Source organism: Sminthopsis crassicaudata, chromosome 3, assembly GCF_048593235.1.
Source record: "Sminthopsis crassicaudata isolate SCR6 chromosome 3, ASM4859323v1, whole genome shotgun sequence".
In the NCBI taxonomy this organism is placed as follows: domain Eukaryota; kingdom Metazoa; phylum Chordata; class Mammalia; order Dasyuromorphia; family Dasyuridae; genus Sminthopsis; species Sminthopsis crassicaudata.
The window spans coordinates 590,843,143-590,862,776 of record NC_133619.1 but is presented as its reverse complement, the minus strand read 5'-3'; the positions used below and the strand labels follow the sequence as shown (position 1 = coordinate 590,862,776).

At 38.1% G+C, this 19,634-nt stretch overlaps 2 protein-coding genes across 4 annotated transcripts in view; one reads left to right on the top strand and one right to left on the bottom strand.

The window, feature by feature from the left end:
- The window catches only part of CDCA8 (cell division cycle associated 8), a 22,719-nt gene extending 13,066 nt beyond the window's left edge, over nucleotides 1-9,653 (bottom strand). The window contains exons 1-3 of the mRNA XM_074305193.1: nucleotides 9,327-9,653; nucleotides 3,638-3,766; nucleotides 3,118-3,158 (exon numbers count right to left, since the gene is read on the bottom strand). Coding sequence (XP_074161294.1) covers nucleotides 3,118-3,158; nucleotides 3,638-3,766; nucleotides 9,327-9,423 — 267 coding nt within the window. The 5' untranslated portion in view covers nucleotides 9,424-9,653. The remainder of the gene's footprint in view (nucleotides 1-3,117; nucleotides 3,159-3,637; nucleotides 3,767-9,326) is intronic.
- On the top strand, nucleotides 9,446-19,634 carry AIRIM (AFG2 interacting ribosome maturation factor). 3 transcript variants are annotated; one of them, XM_074305196.1, is made up of 6 exons: nucleotides 9,803-9,935; nucleotides 11,743-11,818; nucleotides 13,178-13,460; nucleotides 14,564-14,743; nucleotides 16,802-16,917; nucleotides 17,929-19,634. In XM_074305196.1, the coding sequence occupies exons 3-6, from the start codon at nucleotides 13,189-13,191 to the stop codon at nucleotides 17,964-17,966; spliced, it is 606 nt and encodes a 201-aa protein (XP_074161297.1). In that variant the 5' UTR covers nucleotides 9,803-9,935; nucleotides 11,743-11,818; nucleotides 13,178-13,188; the 3' UTR covers nucleotides 17,967-19,634. The 3 variants fall into 3 exon arrangements, with proteins under 3 accessions (XP_074161296.1, XP_074161297.1, XP_074161298.1); XM_074305195.1 differs by lacking the exon at nucleotides 11,743-11,818 and having other exon boundaries at nucleotides 9,446-9,807; XM_074305197.1 differs by lacking the exon at nucleotides 11,743-11,818 and having other exon boundaries at nucleotides 9,854-9,935.

The following is a 19,634-nucleotide window of genomic DNA, read 5'->3' as shown; positions in this document are numbered from 1 at the left end:
CTGCAAGTTCCTGACAGATTTAGAACTGTGCAAGAGTAGAAGGCTGTTGGACTCCTGTTAGAATTACAAGGTGATAACTCAGGTTATCTGGGCAATTCTCTAGCTCAGAATTCACACCTTTGGTTTGGGCCTTTAAAGGGAGTTTACACCTTTGGAATTCTGAGGGAGAGTTTACATGTTTAAAGGTGTTTGCACTTTTAGAGAGAGCAAGTTCATTGGTTGAAGTGTTTCTCACAAGCCCTGTTGAGTTCTCACTAGCCCAATCTCTGCTAGGATAAAAGAGGCGTGCAGTCGGGCAAGGAGCAGTCTGACTGGGAGATTGAGTTTAGACAGCAGTCAGGAAGAAGCAGTCTGGATGAGATTCAGAGCCAGGATTTAGGAAGAAGAGGATTCAAGATTCTACCTTCGCTCTGGCTGGAGGCTCCAGAAGCCTCCCAAGAAACCTGCTCACAGAGGAAAAGATTTTACAGAAAAGAAACCTCCTCCCAGAGAAGGATTATAACTGAGAAACAACAGGACCTTTACAGACTCCACTCTGATAGGTCAGCCAGAAATCTCTGTGGGTTCAAAATGGTAGAATCATAGAACCTCCCTTCTCATTATGGTCTGGGTTTCTTGCTTTCATTATTCTTCTTTAGGCTAGGCTTACTGCTGAAACTGAGACCCTGATTTATGACTGAGGTCTAAGCTACAGAATACTGTTATTGGCTTCTGAAATTCCTCCTTTCTCATACACCACTCAGGGTCTTTCTACACCATACAAAGATCCCCTTTCTTGCTCAGTCTTGGATCTGTGACCTGAAACTGGAGAACAGTCAACAAAGCTGTCAGTTGGTACCTGTCTCCACTATAGGAATCTAGCTTGACCTAGGGGTGCCTCCATATGGATCTGGGACCTCTTTTTATGCTATTGTGAAGCCTCTCCCTGCTCACTCAAGAGCTGCTTGCTTTGTGCTTCTGAACTAATCGTATCCATAGAATTTGCTGTGTTTATGCTGACCTGAGCCAGATAAAAAAACTGAGATTTTTCTCAGATTTCCCATCAGGAATCAATCTAGTGCACTTTACAAATCTGTGTGGAAGACTTGTAGACAAAAATTCAACTGCATTACATCCTTTCTAAACTCTGGACAGTTTGGCTCTTATCTTCCTCTCCCACCCCCAAAAGGTGTTTGGTAAATGCTTGTTACTTCATTATCTTTGACCTCTTGGACACATATGCTTAACAATGAGATCTGATTTGTGGGTCAAAGTGCATGAACATCAATCACTAACTTAAAAAAAAAAAAGATAATTCACATGAACTTATAAAGATAAAGTGATTTAGAATTTAGTCATAACAAAGAATACTTATGTGCTGTTCTTCAAAGCAACAGGCCAAGGCATATAGTACAATCCATTTACCTCATTAAGGATTAGTTGCAGTTTGCTCACTGTATTCTGATGAATATGGAACTGTCAACTTTCCAGCTCGTCTATTACAGTAAGAGAAAACACAAAAACTAGAGATCTATGGGCTTCTTGCTACTCTATAAGCTTATCTTTTATACAATGATTTCACTGCTCCTCTTATTACATCTCCCCTTCTTTCAAACCTCATATATAAATCACTTTAATTGCTGCTGGAAGAATGTGGAGCTCTTCCCTCGTCAAGTCCCTTTTATGTGGTTACATTTAGGAAAGTTCTGTTTTAGATGCCTAAGCCAGTTCAAGATCTGGCTCTTCTAGGAGGGCTACAATGATCACATGACATAATACATACAGAGCACTTAGCAAGTAAATGGGGGAGCACTAAACACCTCCTAGGATGAGGATTGGTCATCTCTCCTACTTTCTTCTAGGCTTCCTTCTGGTTCTAAAGCCTTTTCAATTCAACTAGATGAAGTTCCCATCAGTGGAGAATTTAAGCAAAGGCTGGATAAACATTGTTAGGGATGTCACACGGACAGAGAAGGATACTTTTGGAATGGGTTGTATTAAATGACCTGAAGTCCCTTCTTTCAATTTGAAAATTCTATGAGTTTTTGATGACCCAAGGCAAAGAATCAGGCTGCAATCATTCTACAATTAGTAAAGTCCAATGGCTAACTGAAACAAATTATGTGTTTTATTCCAAGGTCTATATAATATAAATGGGTCAATAAATAAATTGATTTAAAAATAAATCTGGACTTGAGATTACTAATCCCTAGACTAAAGTCTAGGAACTACAAATGAAGTAGGAAGCAGAACAAGACATCAGCCCAAGGAATTTATCAAACTAGAAATGAGCATGATAAATTAATATTCAATAAAACCATAAACTAGTGGGGGAAGAATTCCTTATTCAACAAAACTTCTGGGAAGACTTGAAAGTAATTTGGTGGAAAATAGTTTTTAAGTATAGCACTTTATAACACAATTAAGAGCTAGTTGGACATATAACCTTAAAATAAAAGGCCCCATTATTAAAAAAAATAAAATTAGAATGGAAGGAGATACCTTTCACAATTATGGCTAGGGAAGAACTTTGTAGTCAAACAAAAAGAAAAAACAGGAAAAAATGAATAATTTTGATTATGTAATTTTTATAGGAACAAAGAAAAATAAAAGAAGCTTTATATTAAGCATTTCCGATAAAATTGCCATATACCCAAGATATGGAAAGAATTTAAATTGACTTATAAGACTAACATCTCTTCCCCAGTAGACAAATAATCAAAGAATATGAATAATTTTCAAAAAAAGAAATGTAAGTCATCAACGACCTTATAAAAAATTCACAATTGCCAATAAGATGCAAGTTAAAATAACCCCAAAGTTTTATCTCATGCTGAGAGGTATAGGCACAGAATGTTATATATGCTATCAAAATGCAAACTGTTACATGGGAGGGTTAATAAAGGATAGTTGCTATGAATTGACAGTGAAGTAAAATTCAAAAACCATCACTAAAACAAATAAGGTTAACAGAATGGCAGAATCCTATGGGAGCCCAGAGATCCTTCTCTCTTTACAGGTCATACCTATATATTATCTTCTTTACAAGAACACTGTCTCAGGAAGAATAGTCCAACAAATATTCCTGGATTTATTTGATAAATATCCCACAAAAATCAAATGAGACAAATCACTTACTGTTGCTGCCTCTTCCAGGGCCTGTTTGCTTCCTCCTAGGGCTACAAAAAGAACATTCCGTTTTAGCAACTAACATATGTGGACAATCATTTATTCAACAACAGAGCATTTTTGGAAGATACTACTTCATGTTTTTATTCCTTACAAAGAAGCTACTTAAGTATCTAGAAAAAATTGGAAGACTAAGATAACTAGTCAATAAGTCCGACTGGGTTTTAAAGTAGAAAACTGCTGGCTCAGAGATGCTGGTCATCTGTGTTTCTTTGGAAGCTGTGATTTTTCATTAACTAGTAATCATTTCAAAATGCGGCTGACAGCAGTATTTAAGAAGATCTTTCTATAAATGGCTGCAACCACTTCTGCTTTACATTCTATATTGTTTCAGTTTTTTAAAATCCTGACAACTTTGTAAAACTACCATAAACATGAGCAGCTGCAGCTCAGAGATCCTGGACCACTATGTGAGCCTCAAAAAGCCCCTTCACTTCTCTTAAGAGCTAGAAGAGGAGCAATATCTTACCAAAATATTCAAGCCAATTCATCTCTCTAAGAGCCTTGGGAAGCCGAAGGATTTCGATGTTGTAAAGATTGTCTACTTCTTTGACGAGGTTCTGGGCATCTGATTGTATTTGTTTCGATCTAATTTGTACTGCAAGAAGGGATTAAAAAAGACAACAAAACATGAATAGGTCATTTTACATAGAACTGGACAGCATTTGAAAGTCTTCATAAATTTGTACACTTTAGAAACAAACCTTTCTGCAATCTTCAAACCACCTGGTAATAACCTTACCCCCAACCACACAAAAGGGGATAACTCCTGGTTTCTGAGACATAATTAAAGATGATCCTTCTAGCTTTGGACTCTAGGTTTTCCCTTCATCATGGATTTATGTTACAAAGTTATATATCTTTCAATAAAGTGGCTCTACAACATCCTAGTTCCTTGACCTCAGGCAGAAATGAAGAGGGCCAATAGGAGACATTGTGTGAGAGTTACATGAAACTATTTGGCCACTCAGAAGTGTAAGTGTAAATAGCATGCTCCTCACAACAAACCTGAGATCCTTATTTTCTAATTATTTTAATTATTTATTCTAATCCTTATTTTAGAAAGAAGAATGCTGAAGTTTAGGGGGGTAATGTGGCCAAGATCCCATACATCTTAATGGTAAAAGCCTGAACTAAAACACCAATTCTAAACTCTAGTCTTGTGGTCTTTCTACAATACCACCCTTTCATTTTACAAAAGAATGTTAATCATTTTCAACAGTCTTCTTAGACCCTTTTCCTAGCAAAAATGAATCACAAGAATTTCAGTGGTAATGGGGATCATTTAGGATTAAGGAAACCAGAAGCCTTGAGACCACATTGGACCTTTTAATATATTCACTTTAAAAAACAGGGATGTACCTCTTATAACAATACCTATAGGCTTACAAGTAAATCAAATGATTCTGATTTTCTGCGATTTTGTACAATAACTTTTTAAAACAATCATAACAGCAACCATGATGTAATTACATTAAATTTAACAAAAGTGCGCCTCATGCATTGTAAGGACCATTTTGCTGATCAAATACTTCACATTACTCTAATAAAAATATTTGTAGAATAATAGGTAACATTCAGTTGAATAACCAAATGAAACAGAACACAAAAGTACTAAAACTAAACATCAAATTCTTTAGTTAAGAACAAGCATAAGGTTAAAAAGTGTCATTAAATCCTATTTAACTTAAGAATACCCAAATAAAGTCTGGCACATCATCATGTCTCAAGGCTGAATAATCTAGACATCCTCTCCAAAAAGAAGCGTCTGGATAATCTCAGAATCTATAGGGAATTCCTTTTATTTGTTTTTTGCACAACTGTCTTCCATGGCACTAGTAAATAACTTTTACTGCCATACTGACCTTATTGTTTGCAAAGTGTTTTACATTTGATCCTTCACCTTACTATTATTATTATCTGCATTTTACAGATGAGGAAAATAAACTTCAAATTTGTGTGTGGTCACACAGCTATCAATTGCTGGAGTGGATACTCAGACACAGATCATCCTGATTCCAAGTCTATCATATCATTTGTCAATTGTATATTTGGGTGTCATCCTGCTTTATTTCTTTCTAAGTATTGAAAGAAGTTTCCTGAGCAAAGTTAAGTTTGTGGTTTCATCCCCCTAGCAATTTTGTACTATGGCATAGCTGTGGGAGCTATCTGGTTGAAAACTCCTTTAATAAGAACCACAGCTATTCCAAAGTTGGTCTAATTAGCCACTTATGGGGGGAAAAAAACAGGTAGATTAAGAATGCACATTTTTTCCAATTATACATGAAACTGAATGGATAGCATATGTATCTTAAGCCCAAAATTAAGTAGGAGACTGGATCCTATTGCATTTAGGAAACTACATAGCATTTTCAATAAATCGAATTCCTTAGCTATGGCCAATTTCCATTTTTTAAAAATTAATATTCTCTCTGTGATAATTTGTAGTTAAATAATCAAACATCAAGATTTCCGAAAAACCAAAACTGTAAATAAGCCAATGGAAAGATGCAATGAGTTTAAGTAGAAAACAAGCAATTTTGTAAAAATCAAGTAAGATAATGTATGTAATATACTTGGCAATTTTATTACATTGCCAATGACAACTTACTCCTGAAAATGTTATAAAATATAGAATAAGAGGATATTTGAAAAGGAGGTAAATTATCTATGCAATTAAGAGGGGTACTGGATTGATAGTCTAAGTGTCAAATTAGTATTTAAGAAACATTAAAAGAACTACAAAAAAGATCCTATTTGCAGGATATGTCATGTGTATTATGAGTTACACTTCTCAAAAGAATGAGTATCTTAACAGGGTTTCTTAACCTTTTTTTTTAAAAAAAGATTACTCATTACTCAAACCCCTTTTCCACTGAGAAAGGGCCATACAGTATTTAAAATAGGTTACAAATCGAATATTCACTGATAATCATATTTTTGTAACTCCCACATTCAGTTACAAGACCTCATTTTGAGTGTTGACCCACAATTTAAAAAGCTGGGATCTATACCAATAAGAACAGCAAATGAAAAATTGAAATAAATGTGAATGAATCCAATATTTTTATTTCTGAAGCTCTGTGGAAATAATTTTTATATCATTTACATAATTACTACTGTCTCATTACTAATGGATAGATGGATGTTCATTGGAATAATTTTTAGCCTTTTAATTTTCTAGAACAGAAACAAAAATTCAAGATAAGAGATTTAGCTAAGTCATATAACAAATTAGTGGCAATGCCAAGAAAACAACAGTCCAGAGTTTTCCCTCTCAAATTTCAAAGAGCATTCTGTACTGTTTTTTATACAATTAACAAGCATTTACCATATGCTGGGACTATACTAAGGTAAGGATATGAAGAATGACAAAAACAAACAAAATCCATCAAGGAGCTTAATTGTATATGCAAGTATGTATAATACTGCATCTTTGTCATATTCTCCTATTGCACAAAGAGCTCTGGGAGAGTAGGATCACATCTTGCTGAGTTTTCTCAATATCCTGCATAGAAAAGGCATTTCAAAAAAGTTCCTCCAATGGAGTATATTTCCACACAGCTGCCAAACTGATGTTCCTTATGGAAAGGTCTGATTACATCACTTTTCTATTCAAACTCCAACACCTCTCCAATTAAATACAGGATGCCCCAAAAGTCTTAGAACTTATTTTAAGCTTAAAGACAAAGCCTTACCAGTCCACTAAGCATGCAACTAAAAAGGCTAGAAAAAGTGTAAATTGAAAACCCCCAATCAAATACCAAATTTAAAATTTGAAAATAATTTGAAAATCAATAAAAAAAATGAAAAAAAAAAAATCAAAAATGAAAAGGGTGAATTTTCCACCAATGAAGAAGAAATTTAGAGCAATAATTAAGAGTTATTTTGCCCAACTGCATGCCAATAAATCTGATAATCTAAGTGAAATGGAAGACACTTACAAAAATATAGATTACCCAGATTAACAGTTGGAAATAAATTACATAAACAGTCCCATTTAAAAAAAAAATAATTCAAATAAGCCATTAATTAACTCCTTAAGAAAAAACCTTCAGGGTCAGATGGACTTACAACTAAATTCTACCAAACATTTAAAGAACAATTAATTCCAATACTATGCAAACTATTTGGAAAAACAGGGGAAGAAGGAGTCCTACCAAATGATACATGCGGTGTTGATACCCAAACCAGAGAGGGTCAAAACAAAGAAAATTATAGACTAATTTCCCTAATTAATATTGATGCAAAAATCTTAAATAAAATATTATCAAAGAGATTACAACAAGTTATCATACATCATGACCAAGTAGGATTTATACCAGGAATGCAGGACTAGTTCAATAATAGGAAAACCATTAGCATAATTGACTATATCAATAATCAAACTAACAGAAATCATATGATTATCTCAATAGATGCAGATAAAGCATTTGACAAAATCCAGCACCCATTCCTATTAAAAACACTAGAGCATAGGAATAAATGTTGCTTTCTTTGAAACAATCAGTAACATCTACTTAAAACCATCAGCAAGTACATATGTGATGGGGATAAGCTAGAACCATTCTCAATAAAATCAGGGATGAACGAAACAAGGTTGCCCACGATCACCATTATTATTCAATATTATGTTAGAAATCTTAGCTTTAACAATAAAAGAAAAAATTTAAAGGAATTAGAGTAGGTACTGAGGAAACTAAATTATCACTCTTTACAGATGATATGATGGTAACTTAGAGAATCCTAGAGAATCAACATAAAAACAATTCACAACTTTAGCATTTAGGAAACAAAATACAAAATAAATCCATATAAATCATCAGCATGAGTATATGTTACCCACAAAGTCCAGCAGCAAGAGAAAAAAAAAGAGAAATTCCATGTAAAATAACTGTAGATAATATAAAATTGCTGGGAGTCGACCTGCCAAGACAAAGTTAAAAACTTTGAACACAATTACAAAACACATTCCACACAAAGCCAGATCTAAACAATTGGAAGAATACCAAGTACTCGAGGCTGGGTCAAGCTACTATAATAAAAATGACAATTCTATCCAAATTAACCTACTTTTGCAGGGCCATACCTGCAAGAAATTACAGAGCTAGAAAAAATAATAACAAAGTTCGTCTGGAAGAAAAAAAGTCAAGAATTTTAAGGGAATTAAGAAATAATAAAAAATTATAATAAAGATCAATAATAAAAAATGCAAATGGAGATGGTCCAGCTACTAGACTTAAAACTATATTATTCTGATGGACGTGACTCTTTTCAACAGGGAAGTGATTCAGCCAATTCCAAAGGACTTGTGATGGAGAGATCCATCTGCACCCAGGGAGAGGACTGTGGGGACTGAGTGTGGGTCACAACGTGGCATTTTCACTCTTTTTGTTGTTGTTTGCTTACTTTTTGTCTTCTTTCTCTTTTTCCCTTTTTGATCTAATTTTTCTTGTGTAGCAAGACAATTGTGCAAATGTGTATAGAACAACCGCACGTATTTAACATAGATTGGATTATTTCCGGTCTGAGGGAGAAAAAATTTGGAGCACAAGGCTTTGCAAGGGCGAATGTTAAAAATTATGCATATATTGTGAAAATAAAAGGGCACTGAGACTTTAGGGACATGCCGCCTGCAAGTAAGAATGCTCCTTCGAAACTCAGTTACAAAGACACCTTCCTTTAGCTGCCACATCCGCCACCAAACTACCTCGTATTTATTTTGCACGTACTTATCAAAGCAGGAAGGAAGATTAGGCACAGGCTTCGATCAAGTTCCCAAGGGTACTAATAAATTTGCATACAGAAATAACTTCCTCCCAGAAAGCAGGAACATTTTTCTGCTTTGTCAAGACAAAGTATCCCCAGCACCAAGCAGAGGGCCACTGGGCAGGAGCGGGGGAAGATCCTGGGAAAGATCTGCCCCACCCTCCAAGAGAGTGCAGTAAGAATCGGAGGAGAGCAGATCTCACGCACGCCCCCTCCCCAGCCGAAGCGTCCCGCAGTTACCTGGGCAACACCTGCGCAGGAACTCCCTCCCCCCACTCCCGCCCGCCTACCCCCCGGCCCATTTCCCCACTTTTCCTGTTGGTGCACTTAGTTGGCTCCACTAGTTACCCTCCTCCATGCCCCGGCCGAGCCGCGGGGCCCGTAGTTACCTTCCCGGTCGAAGTCCTTAAGGAAGGACGCGAGCTTTCGGCCCCGTACCGCGCTCTTCTTAGTCGTCCGGCCCGAGGCCTTCTTGGACGGAGCCATAGCGCCGAGGCGGAAAGACGCCGCGCGGTCCGGCAGACCGGGGCGGCGGCGGCGCGTGAGGCGGCGGGGAGGCCGGGGAAGTCGGCCCCACAGGACGTGCTCCCGCGCCTCAGAGGAGTCCGACTGTTCCGGTCCGGCCCTTTACAGCGGAGGAGAACGAGGTCCCCAAGAGGTTGGCAATGACCAAACCGGACCCACCCCCAGCCCTCAGGATGTTAAATGGAGTCGCTGCCTCAGGCTGCGGATTCAAACTCAACCGCCCCTTGACAGCCAATAAGAAGTCCCACACCAGAGCGGGCGCGAGGGATACTCAGGAGAGCCAATCATCAGGCGCGTCCATAATCGTACCAGCCAATCACAGGGAGAAACTACAACACCCAGGAGGTTTGGCGGCACGGATCACGTGTTTTGGGGGGGGCGTATGAACTAAGCTAGTTTTTTTAGCTCGTTTTTATCCGTTGGTAGTCGCTTTCGGGCATGCGCCTGGGGGAGCAGGAAGCTCGAAGGAGTCGGTGAGTGTCACGTTAGTGGCGTCCCTCTAGCTACAGAAATGGTCTAGCGGCTCGGGGAGGCGGCTTGGGGTTTCCTGAGATGGGGAAAGAGGCTGGACGCCTTTCTGGTCTGGTAGGGCCTCACAGGATTGCAGAGATCGCCCCCCTCCGGCCCCAGCGTCTGACAGATGGGGAAACTGAGACTCCGAGACCACCGTGACTCCATGGTGGGACCCTCGGGCGCTCTAGTTTGGGCCGTGCTGTGGGCACCGTGGAAAGCAGGGTCTGCTTCTTAGCAATGTGTGACCGTGGTCCCCTCACCCCTCCAGGCTCGTTTCGTCAATTGCAAAATGAAATTAACAATAGTAGTTTTCATCTACAATGTTGCGAGGTTCAAGTGATGATGGCACCGGACTATTTGTGTTAATGATGTCATTGAACGGGGACCGCCCAGCGTGGAAACTCCCTCCAACCTCTCAGGCCACACCGTTCTGTATTTTGTTTTAGTGCCCCAGATCCCTGGGAGTTTTAAGTGAGCTGCATCAGAGGCAAGGCCCCAAGCCTTGGCCGCCTGACCGCAGGGCAGCCTCCTCGGGGACGTGGCGGTTCCCAGAACACCATATAAACGTCCCTTAGTAGTTAGTCTGTTAGCATTAGCTCGGGCTTTTAGGGTCTTGGCCACTTGACTTCGGTCCAGGCCGCCCCATCTCAGAACAATTAATTGTGTTTTAATGGGGATCTTCTTGTAGGGAATCTTACCAGGATGGGAAGAATACAAACGTTTCCCTTGGCTTGTTGTCCCTGCCTCGGAAATCTGGGAAAATAAACAAAAGTTTTAGTCAAAGGAAAACAAAACAGCTGCGCTGGAGTGAGCCCTCATTAGTCCTGCAGATGCGTGAAAGCCGTTAGTCACAGCCCCACACACGAGAATTCTTGCGTAGAGGTTTCTTGCTCGATGCTTTGAAGACAGAGTAATGACATTTTTCCTCCTCTTTCCAATTTGTGCATCAGATAAAACACTAATAAAGCAGCACTTTAAAAATACTTATTCCCTTCTCGGACCAGAATTTCTGATCTCTCTCGGACTTAAGTAAATCATTTCACCTTTTCAGCCTCAGTTTACTCCTCTGTAAAGTGGGGAAAATAGCCCCTGTAGTAGAGGGATAAATGGGGTAGTGAATATTAAAGGCTTGGCAGACTTAAGCAGTGGTCCTCAGACTTTTTAAATAGGGGGCCAGTTCACGGTCCCTCAGACTGTGGGAGGGCTGTATTATAGTCTCCGCCTCTCAGCCCATTTGCCGTAGCATCTGCCCCAGGGATAGTTTGAGAACCCCTGCTTAAGGTATTAAATGCCGGGTATTATTTCAGAGGATGTTGCAAAGATACAAGTTTAGGCCTTCAGTCAGGTATTATCTTTCTCCAGTCTTCAGTGCCCTTCTTTCCATAGTGTGAGACCTGGACCTTAGAATATTCCAGATGTCTGATCAGGGAGAATACAATGGACTTCTCAAATTCTTTTCTTTTAAGGTTTGGGATATCTTAATGTGGCCTAGGTTTAGCTTTTTTAATTTTCATATAAGCATTTTTCTCACTTGATGCCAAGTGAATTTGCAACCAAGTAAAATTCCCAGATCTTTTTTCACAAAGCTGTTTTGTAGCCACACTTTCCTCATTTTATACTTATAAAATTGATTTTTTGTAATGAAAGAATAAGACTTTATATATCACTGTTGTTCTTGCCTGTGCTTTATAGATCCAAATTCCAGTTATTATTGTTTGTTTTTGACCTTCATGGTTTATAAGCATTTCCATATTTCTCTAAATGCAGATCATTGAAACATGTTAAAGCAACATGGGAACAAGGACAGAAGGCTTTAACCCTGTGAGGTGACATCAAGAGTTGAGTAAGTACTCTAGATCTGGCCCTGAATCCACCCAGGCCCAAATCTATCTGGCTGTCCTTTCATTTGATTCACTTCTATCTTGCCCAAAAGAATAGCATAAGACAAAATGCTTTACTATAAACCTAAATAAACTGTATCTCCAGCATTTCCCTAATATATGGTTCTGAGGCTAAACCAGTACACCAGCTCATCATATCTCTTAGCTTATCCTCTCAGTGCTCATACCCAGCTGAGGTTCTCAGCCCCAAGCTTGTTGCTGGCATTCCTCAGCTGCCATTTGGGCTCCATAAAATCTGTTCCAAATCAGTCTAGAGATTGTTCTAAATCCAGGTGTTAAAAATCATCCAGGAAAGTTCTCAGCATTTCATTAAATAGACTTTTGGATAATACTAGTGGTCGTTGTACAATTCTTCATATTAGGCAATAAGACATTCTGTAAATAAGTTCCAATTTCTGCCTCTTGATTAATAGTTGTTTGACTTGTGGTTAGCTAGATTCAATTCTCTGGCAAGCATATCCTGGGGATATTAATAACATTTCCTTCACAGGGTTCTTGTTAGGATCAAATGGAGTAACATGCCAAGTACTTCACAAGCTTTAAAGCATCAAGTTTTAGCTATTTATAATTATTATGCTCCTGAACATGAAGTTTCCTCATCACTTTTCACTAGATTATTATAATTTCCTTTTTATTGGGTTTCCTGGCTTTAAACTCTTCTCTAAATCACATTCAGTTAACTTTCCTATATGATCTTACTAATAGTCTATTCTGGTTATATCACTCTTTTCCTTAAAAAACCTTTCTTTGACTCTCTTTTCAACTAAATAGAGTGTAGGCTCCAGATCCTGGCATTAGAAGTTCCCCAAGAGCTGGTTCCAGTTTCTTAAAACACCTCTTCTGTGCATTGATACACCCTCCTTGTCCTTCTCAAAAGACTAGACTGTTCTGTATTCTCCTGGGTCATCTTGCCTTTTACTATTTCCTTGCTCATGCTGATCCAGTTGCTTGAATGGAACTTTTTCCTTTCTCCAATCTGCTGCCTAACTTGGATATCACAATTTCCATGATTCTTTCCTTGATGTCTCTTCCCTCCAGGATATCTGCCTCCCTGCATTTTTAAAAGGACTTGGCCTTGATATCCTCCTTAATTTGTACTTATCTTATTCTTATTTCATAGTTATATGGATTCATGTTTTCCTCCAAATAGATTGTAAACTCTTTGAGAGCAGGATTTGGGTTGTTTTCTATTTTTCTATCCTTCCTTAGCTTAGTGCCTTGCACATAATAGATGCTTAATAAATGTGTATTGAATTGAATGGTTCTCTAGTTGAGGCTTTCTAACAATTGATTGGTTTTAGATGCAGAAAAGATGTCTCCAAAGGAGCCTTTGCCAGCTGTGCAGGATGTTCTGAAGAAGGCTTTCCGTGTTGTAGAGCACCAGCATGGGCTCTGGAAGAGTACTCTGAGTGATTGCTTACCTCTCCTGACCTCCCTTAGCAACCTGGCAGAGCAGCTACAGGCCAGTCAGAATGTCCAGTTAGAGGAGACTCCACTTCGGGCTTTCCCTGATCTGAAAGATCGCCTGAGAAGAAAACTGCTAGCTGCTGGGGACGCCATCTTAGACCAATTGGGAGAAAAGCTGTAAGACATCATGATGTGTTTCTTATACAGGAAAATAATTTAATGTTTTATTTGTAAGCAGCCAGTTTGAGCTCCAACTAAGGAGCTTTTTCGTAGCCTTAACACAGTTGAGTTTTGAGACATATTGTAGGCACGCATTATCTTCCTTTCCTTATGCCCTTCGCGTTCCTTTGTCCTAGAACTTAGTAGTCAAAAGCAGGGTGGATCCTGCCCAGGATCTGAGTTGAAATGCCGCTTACTAGCAGTATAATGTGGACAGTTCCCTTCATCTCTCTGGATCTCAGTTTCCTCATTCGTAAAAGGATGGGATTGGACTAGGTTATTTCTAAGCTTCCTTTCAGCTCTACAACTATGATATATCTTAAGACAAACTTTTTCAGAAAGTCTCAAGACCAGGACTTTTTAGGAAAGGTATTAATAAGTAATATCATTCATTCTGTTTTGGAGGAGAGGCAGTTGAGGTTAAGTGACTTTCCTAGGATCACACCTAGGAAGTGTCTGGGACCAGATTTGAACTCAGGTCCTCCTAACTCCTAATTCCATACTACCTTAGCCCATGAAATTCTTAGTATGTATCATAGACTTAGAATTGGAAGGAACTTTACCAGTTGTTTAGTTTAACCCTTATCTGCAGAATGAACTCTCTTTGTGTTATCCCTGAGAGATGATCATCCAGTCTCTGCTTGGAGAGATTTCATGTTGGGGATATCTCAGAGATCTCCTATTGTACTGACCAGTCCTCACAGCTAGACAGTTTTGCCTTTGAACTTAGAACTGAAATCTGTTCCCATCAACTCTAGCTCTGCCTTGTAGGGCCAAACAGGACAAATGTAATGACCCCTCAGATCATTAAAATTAGTGATTTTGAATCCTTCCCCATAATTCCACCAGATCTTCTCCATGTTAAAAATTCTTCTGCTGGTCTTGATATTACATGACTTCCAATTCCCTCATCTTCCTGCTTGCTCTTTCAAAGTATCAAAAATAATGGGGCAGTGCTCATTAATGCATTATTTTTATTTGCCTTGAGTAGGTATATGGGCTGCTGGGAGGATGCTGTACATCTTTTCAATGATGTTTAGTGCCATTGTCTTTTCCTGCAGAACCAGCCTTCTCCAGGTGCGAGATACAGTCAGCAGCCACGTGGAACAAGTGTTTGAACTGTATGAACAGAAAGCAGATGAACTTGGACTTGATATAGTTTTGCAACCATCTGCTGTCAGCCCCTCATTGGCTGATATGCTGGCATGGTTACAGGACATTGACAGACATTATCGAAATGTGTATCCTTCATGCAGATACTCTGGGGAATCTACATGTCTTCAGTTCACAATTGATTGTTTTGGCCACAGAATCACAGGATTTCAGAGTGGAAGTGGACCTTAATCTCTGTCTAGACTAATCCACACTGGAAAACAAATTTCTAGAAATCTCAAATGATCATCCTATTTTTGTTTGAAGACTTCCAGCTACTAGTCATTTCCCATCTCTCTCCTCCTACTCATAGCTAAATTTCTTGAAAATCAGTAGTTCCACTTTTGCCCTAATTCTTCTTGGACTCTTTGCAGTATAATTTATTGATCATGACTCCACCATATTGCTCTTAGAGGTCACCAGGAGCCCTTGATCACCAACTCTTTCTCATCTCTCACTTTTTTGACCTGCAGTGTTTGTCAATGGTGATCAGTCTTTTCTTCCAGATCCCTTCTATTCCTATGGCTTCAGAGACACCATGTTGTTAACCTGATTTTCCAGTGTCTCTAAAGACTCCCTCTTTGTCTCTTACATTTTTTGAATTCTTAAGGTGAGTTCTTTGTTCCAAATTGTTTTCTTTGAACCTGTTTTTTTCTCTTTTTCCATTGGTGATTTCCTATACCTCCTCAACTTCATATGTCACTCAGCTCAGCCCTGATCTCTCACTTGAGTGATGGGCCCATATCTTATTGGACCAGCCCCTCCACCTATCCAAAATGGAAATTCTAACCCTGCCTTCAAAATCATTTCCTCTTCCTCACTTGCCTTTGTTTTTCTTGATGTCATTATCATTACCCTAGGCCCCCAGACTCAAATTCTTGGAGTCATCTTTGACCCTTCTCTCATCTTAACACACTGAAGAATTTGTGTGTGTGAAATGTAGCCCCTCCCTCCTCACTTTTCCCTCTGAGAATCCTGTTGTGGCTTAACTCAGCTAGCACACATTCCTCTGCCTTCTCCCTACTACATCCATTCTAACCATTGGAAAACTTTTTTTTTTTTTTTTTTCCCCCTCTGAGGCTGGGGTTAAGTGACTTTTCCAGGGTCACACAGCTAGGAAGTGTTAAGTGTCTGAGATCAAATTTGATCTGGGGTACTCCTGAATTCAAGGCTGGTGCTCTATCCACTGCGCCACCTAGCGGCCCCCTGGAAAACCTTTTGTGATCCCTAAATGGTTGCACAACCAGGTTCTTTCATGTCAAATTTTCCTTTATCTGTTTAAATGTTATATTTAAGTTCCTTGAGATCAGATTGTTTTTCATTTTGTTGCAGTATACCAATGAAATGTGCTTTGCATGTAGTAGATACATAGTAACTGCATGTTGAATGAATGGATTTATTCTTCCTCTTCAGTATCATCTTGAATTCCTGTACTACCTATCTCCTCATTGTTATTTTCAGGGAAACCATTATCTGCCTAGACTGTTGTAATTGCCGCCTAATGTCTTTTCCCCCTTCCACTTTCTTATCCTTCAATTCCTTATTTCTGACTAGATCAGTTTCCTATATTGATCTAATCTTATCGTGACTGATCAAAATCCTTCATGGCTCTATTAACTGCCAAGTGAAATATCTTTGTATCTTGGCATTCAAGGCCCTACTTAATATGGGACATAATTTTTTTTCCCTAGTCTTATCTCTTACTACTCCCATCTTATTTAGTAGGTTAAAATAACCTACTCACTATCCATCCTACCTGATGTTTAAATAGCTGCTTTTGTTCCTTTTTCTTACTTTTCCCCATGACTACAATGCTCCCCTTCTTCCTTTTCCCCAAACTTTACCTGTATGTCCTTTAATATGTAAGATTTTCCTTTTTCTCTCTGACTAATAACCTTTCCTTTTTAGGTGTCACCAGCAGCCCTGTTTGTACTTGTCTTATACTAATGTATTGGATTTTTTTTTTTTTTGGCAGTTATTCATTTATCCATCCTCATTTGATTGGGAGACACATGAAGGCAGGAATTATATTTTACATGATCTTGATATCTCAACACCTTGCATAGTGTTCTACATGTGGAAGGTACTTAAATATTTATTAAAATTAAACATGTTTATCTCTCTTGGGGTCCTTAACTTCTATAAAGGTACCTGGAAAGGAAATATCTCCTCTCCCAGATTCAGTGGGGAAATTTGCCAAACATCCAAACTCTGCCACATGCCTGGGATCGAATTTCAGAGAATGATCAAGACCTAGTACAAGGTATTTATACCCATTTAGGGATTGTCTTTTTCCCACCCTCCCCTTCCCTCACCAGAAGGCTACCATTTGACACATATATGTAAATATATATAAAACCATATTATGCCTATTTCTATTTTTTGGTTCTTTCTCTGGAAATATATAGCATCTTCTTTCATAATTTCTTTGTAGATGATTATAATACTCAGAATAACTTGATCATTCACACTTATTTTTCAAATAATATTGCTGTTACTATATACAAAACTCTTAGTTCTGTGCATTTCACTTTTCATTATTTCATGAAAGTCTCCATATTTTTCTAAAGTCAATGAGTTCTTCATTTCTTATAGCATAATAATATTCCATCACAATCATATATAAAACAACTTGTTTAGCCATTCCCCAATTGATGAGCATCCTCTCAATTTCCAGTTCTTTGTTACCACAAAGAGAGCTACTATAATATTTTAGAACATGTAGGTTGTTACTATTTCTTGATCACTTGGGGAATAGACTTAATAGTATTGCTGGATCAGTTTATAACTGAAAATAATTTCAGATGGCTCTCCAAAGTGGCTTTGGATCAGTTTATAGCTCCACTAATAATGTAGAAATGTCCCAATTTTCCCATATCTCCTCCAACATTTGTTATTTTCCTCTTGTCATTTTAGCTAATTTGATAAGTGTGAAATGATATCTCAAAACTGTTTTAATTTGCTTTTCTTTAATCAATAATGGTTTAGAGCATTTTTATATGACTACATATAGTTTTGATTTCTTCATTGAAAAGCAGCCTGTTCCTTTGACCATTTATCAATTTGGGAATGACTCATATTTTTACAGATTTGGCAGGGTTCTTTGTATATTTGAGATATGAGATCTTTATCTGTGAAGCTGTCTATAATTTGTTCTTTTCATCTACTAGATCATAAGCTCCTTTGGGGGTAAGGACTATGTTTTATTTGTATCTCTGGGGACAACACAAAGCTTAATTGTATAAATCAAGGATCTTCTCTCTTCCTTCCCCAGATATCCTGCTGAATGTATCTTTTTTCCTGGAAACCTAAAGGATGTTTCTATCTATAGACAAAGAAACCACAGTTAAAATCCAGCTTTATTTCACCTGCCACTTTAAAACAAATGTGGGCATACTCCCATGTTGGGAATACGGATTTCTAGAAGTTATTTCATACATAATTGGGCTATATGTTTGTGAACCCAAGGAGTTTTTATTCTATATCAGAGACTTGAGTTGATGCTCAGTAAGGAAAATGAGGTTGGTAGTGACAAAAGTCGTAGTCTGGGCAATGACCAAGAATGTTGGAGGAGCTGGAGTAACTGCTCAAGAGAGGGGGGACCATTATGAAGACAGGCAAAAAGGGAAAACCAGTACTCTGCCATGGTTTTGTCACCCAAAATCTTTGCTCCATATGCTGTGTCTTAACTTAGGGAAGATACATTTACTTTTATCTGAAATTTAAGTATATGTGATGGAAAAGTTTGTCTAAAAAAGTTCACCTTTAAAACTACTCTTCTGAGGGTTTGGGGACAAAAAATAAAAATGATAAAACTCAACACTGGTGGGTCATAGAGAAATAAGAAGCTCATATTTTGCTTGTGAAATAGTAAACTGGTAAGTCCTTGGGGAACATATTGTGTTCATAGTCTTTGATCCAGAAATTCCCTTTCTTTGGAGCTTACTCTGAAAAGCATATCAAAAAGAAAATGTTCCAACATTTGGAAAACTGTTCTGTTACTGTAATCCAGTCCTATAATTCAATGAAGAACTATGGAAAGGAAATTCAGTGAATAGGAAAATAATAGAAAAAGACTGATATAAAATACTGAAAAGTGGAAAGCACAGAATCTGGATTAAGTAATGAGAACATAATAAATCCTTCATAAAGCCTCTTCCCTTTTGAACTTTCTCCATGTCTAGAAATTGATTACAAGAGTATTTCCCTGGAGAAGTTCAGTAAGCACACTTAAATATGAGAATATAAAGGATTATATGTACACACATACATATATACATACATAAAAATTTAGGAGTAAATTGATAAAAAAAATAACTGAAAGAGATAGAGTTTGAAATCTTAAGTTATAGAAATTTGTATATCAAAGTTCATTTTAAAGTTCATGTTTGGTTTTGTTACTGTTTAATGGATTGACTGATTATATTTAACATTTTTCCTAACTTGCTGTTTCCAAACTGTGCCACAAGGGGGTGGCAACGTGGCATAAATTACTTCTGAATTTCTTCTTTTTGAGGATTATTGTAGGTTCATGAGCCCATTAGAACAAAAAGGAAAGCTAGGGCTCACCTAGTCCAAACTTATTTTATAGAAGAAGAGACAGGAGGTGAAGGGACTTCACTAAGGTCATACATCTTTTCAGTGGTAGAGAGGAGAATCCCAAATGTTGATCAATTGGCTCCCAGGACAGAGCTTTTTCTGTTTCCCTATGTTTGTACTTAACTGATCAAGGTCCTACTGCAGGACATTGTAGTCTCCTGATTGATTGGTGGGAGGAGGGAGATGAGCAGATTATCCTCAAAAGTGATCACTAATATGCATAATCCAATGCTTTTTGGCCTCCCCTCCCTTCCTGGCACAATCTCTTCTTAGCCTGATGTCCTGAAGCAGGAAGACAATATGTCTTGGGCATAAAGCCTTCCAGTGAAGAATGTGTTCTGTTTCTTGATTTTGTTTGAAATAAATAGTTTTAATAGCTGA

What these genes read in the sequence shown, in the direction of transcription:
- AIRIM (XM_074305195.1), top strand. Translation starts at nt 9,603, where the DNA reads ATGACCAAACCGGACCCACCCCCAGCCCTCAGGATGTTAAATGGAGTC. An exon ending in GACAGACATTATCGAAATGT is followed by an intron (nt 14,744 to 16,801) that starts GTATCCTTCATG and finishes ACTTCTATAAAG; the next exon opens with GTACCTGGAAAGGAAATATC. An exon ending in TGATCAAGACCTAGTACAAG is followed by an intron (nt 16,918 to 17,928) that starts GTATTTATACCC and finishes TTCCTTCCCCAG; the next exon opens with ATATCCTGCTGAATGTATCT.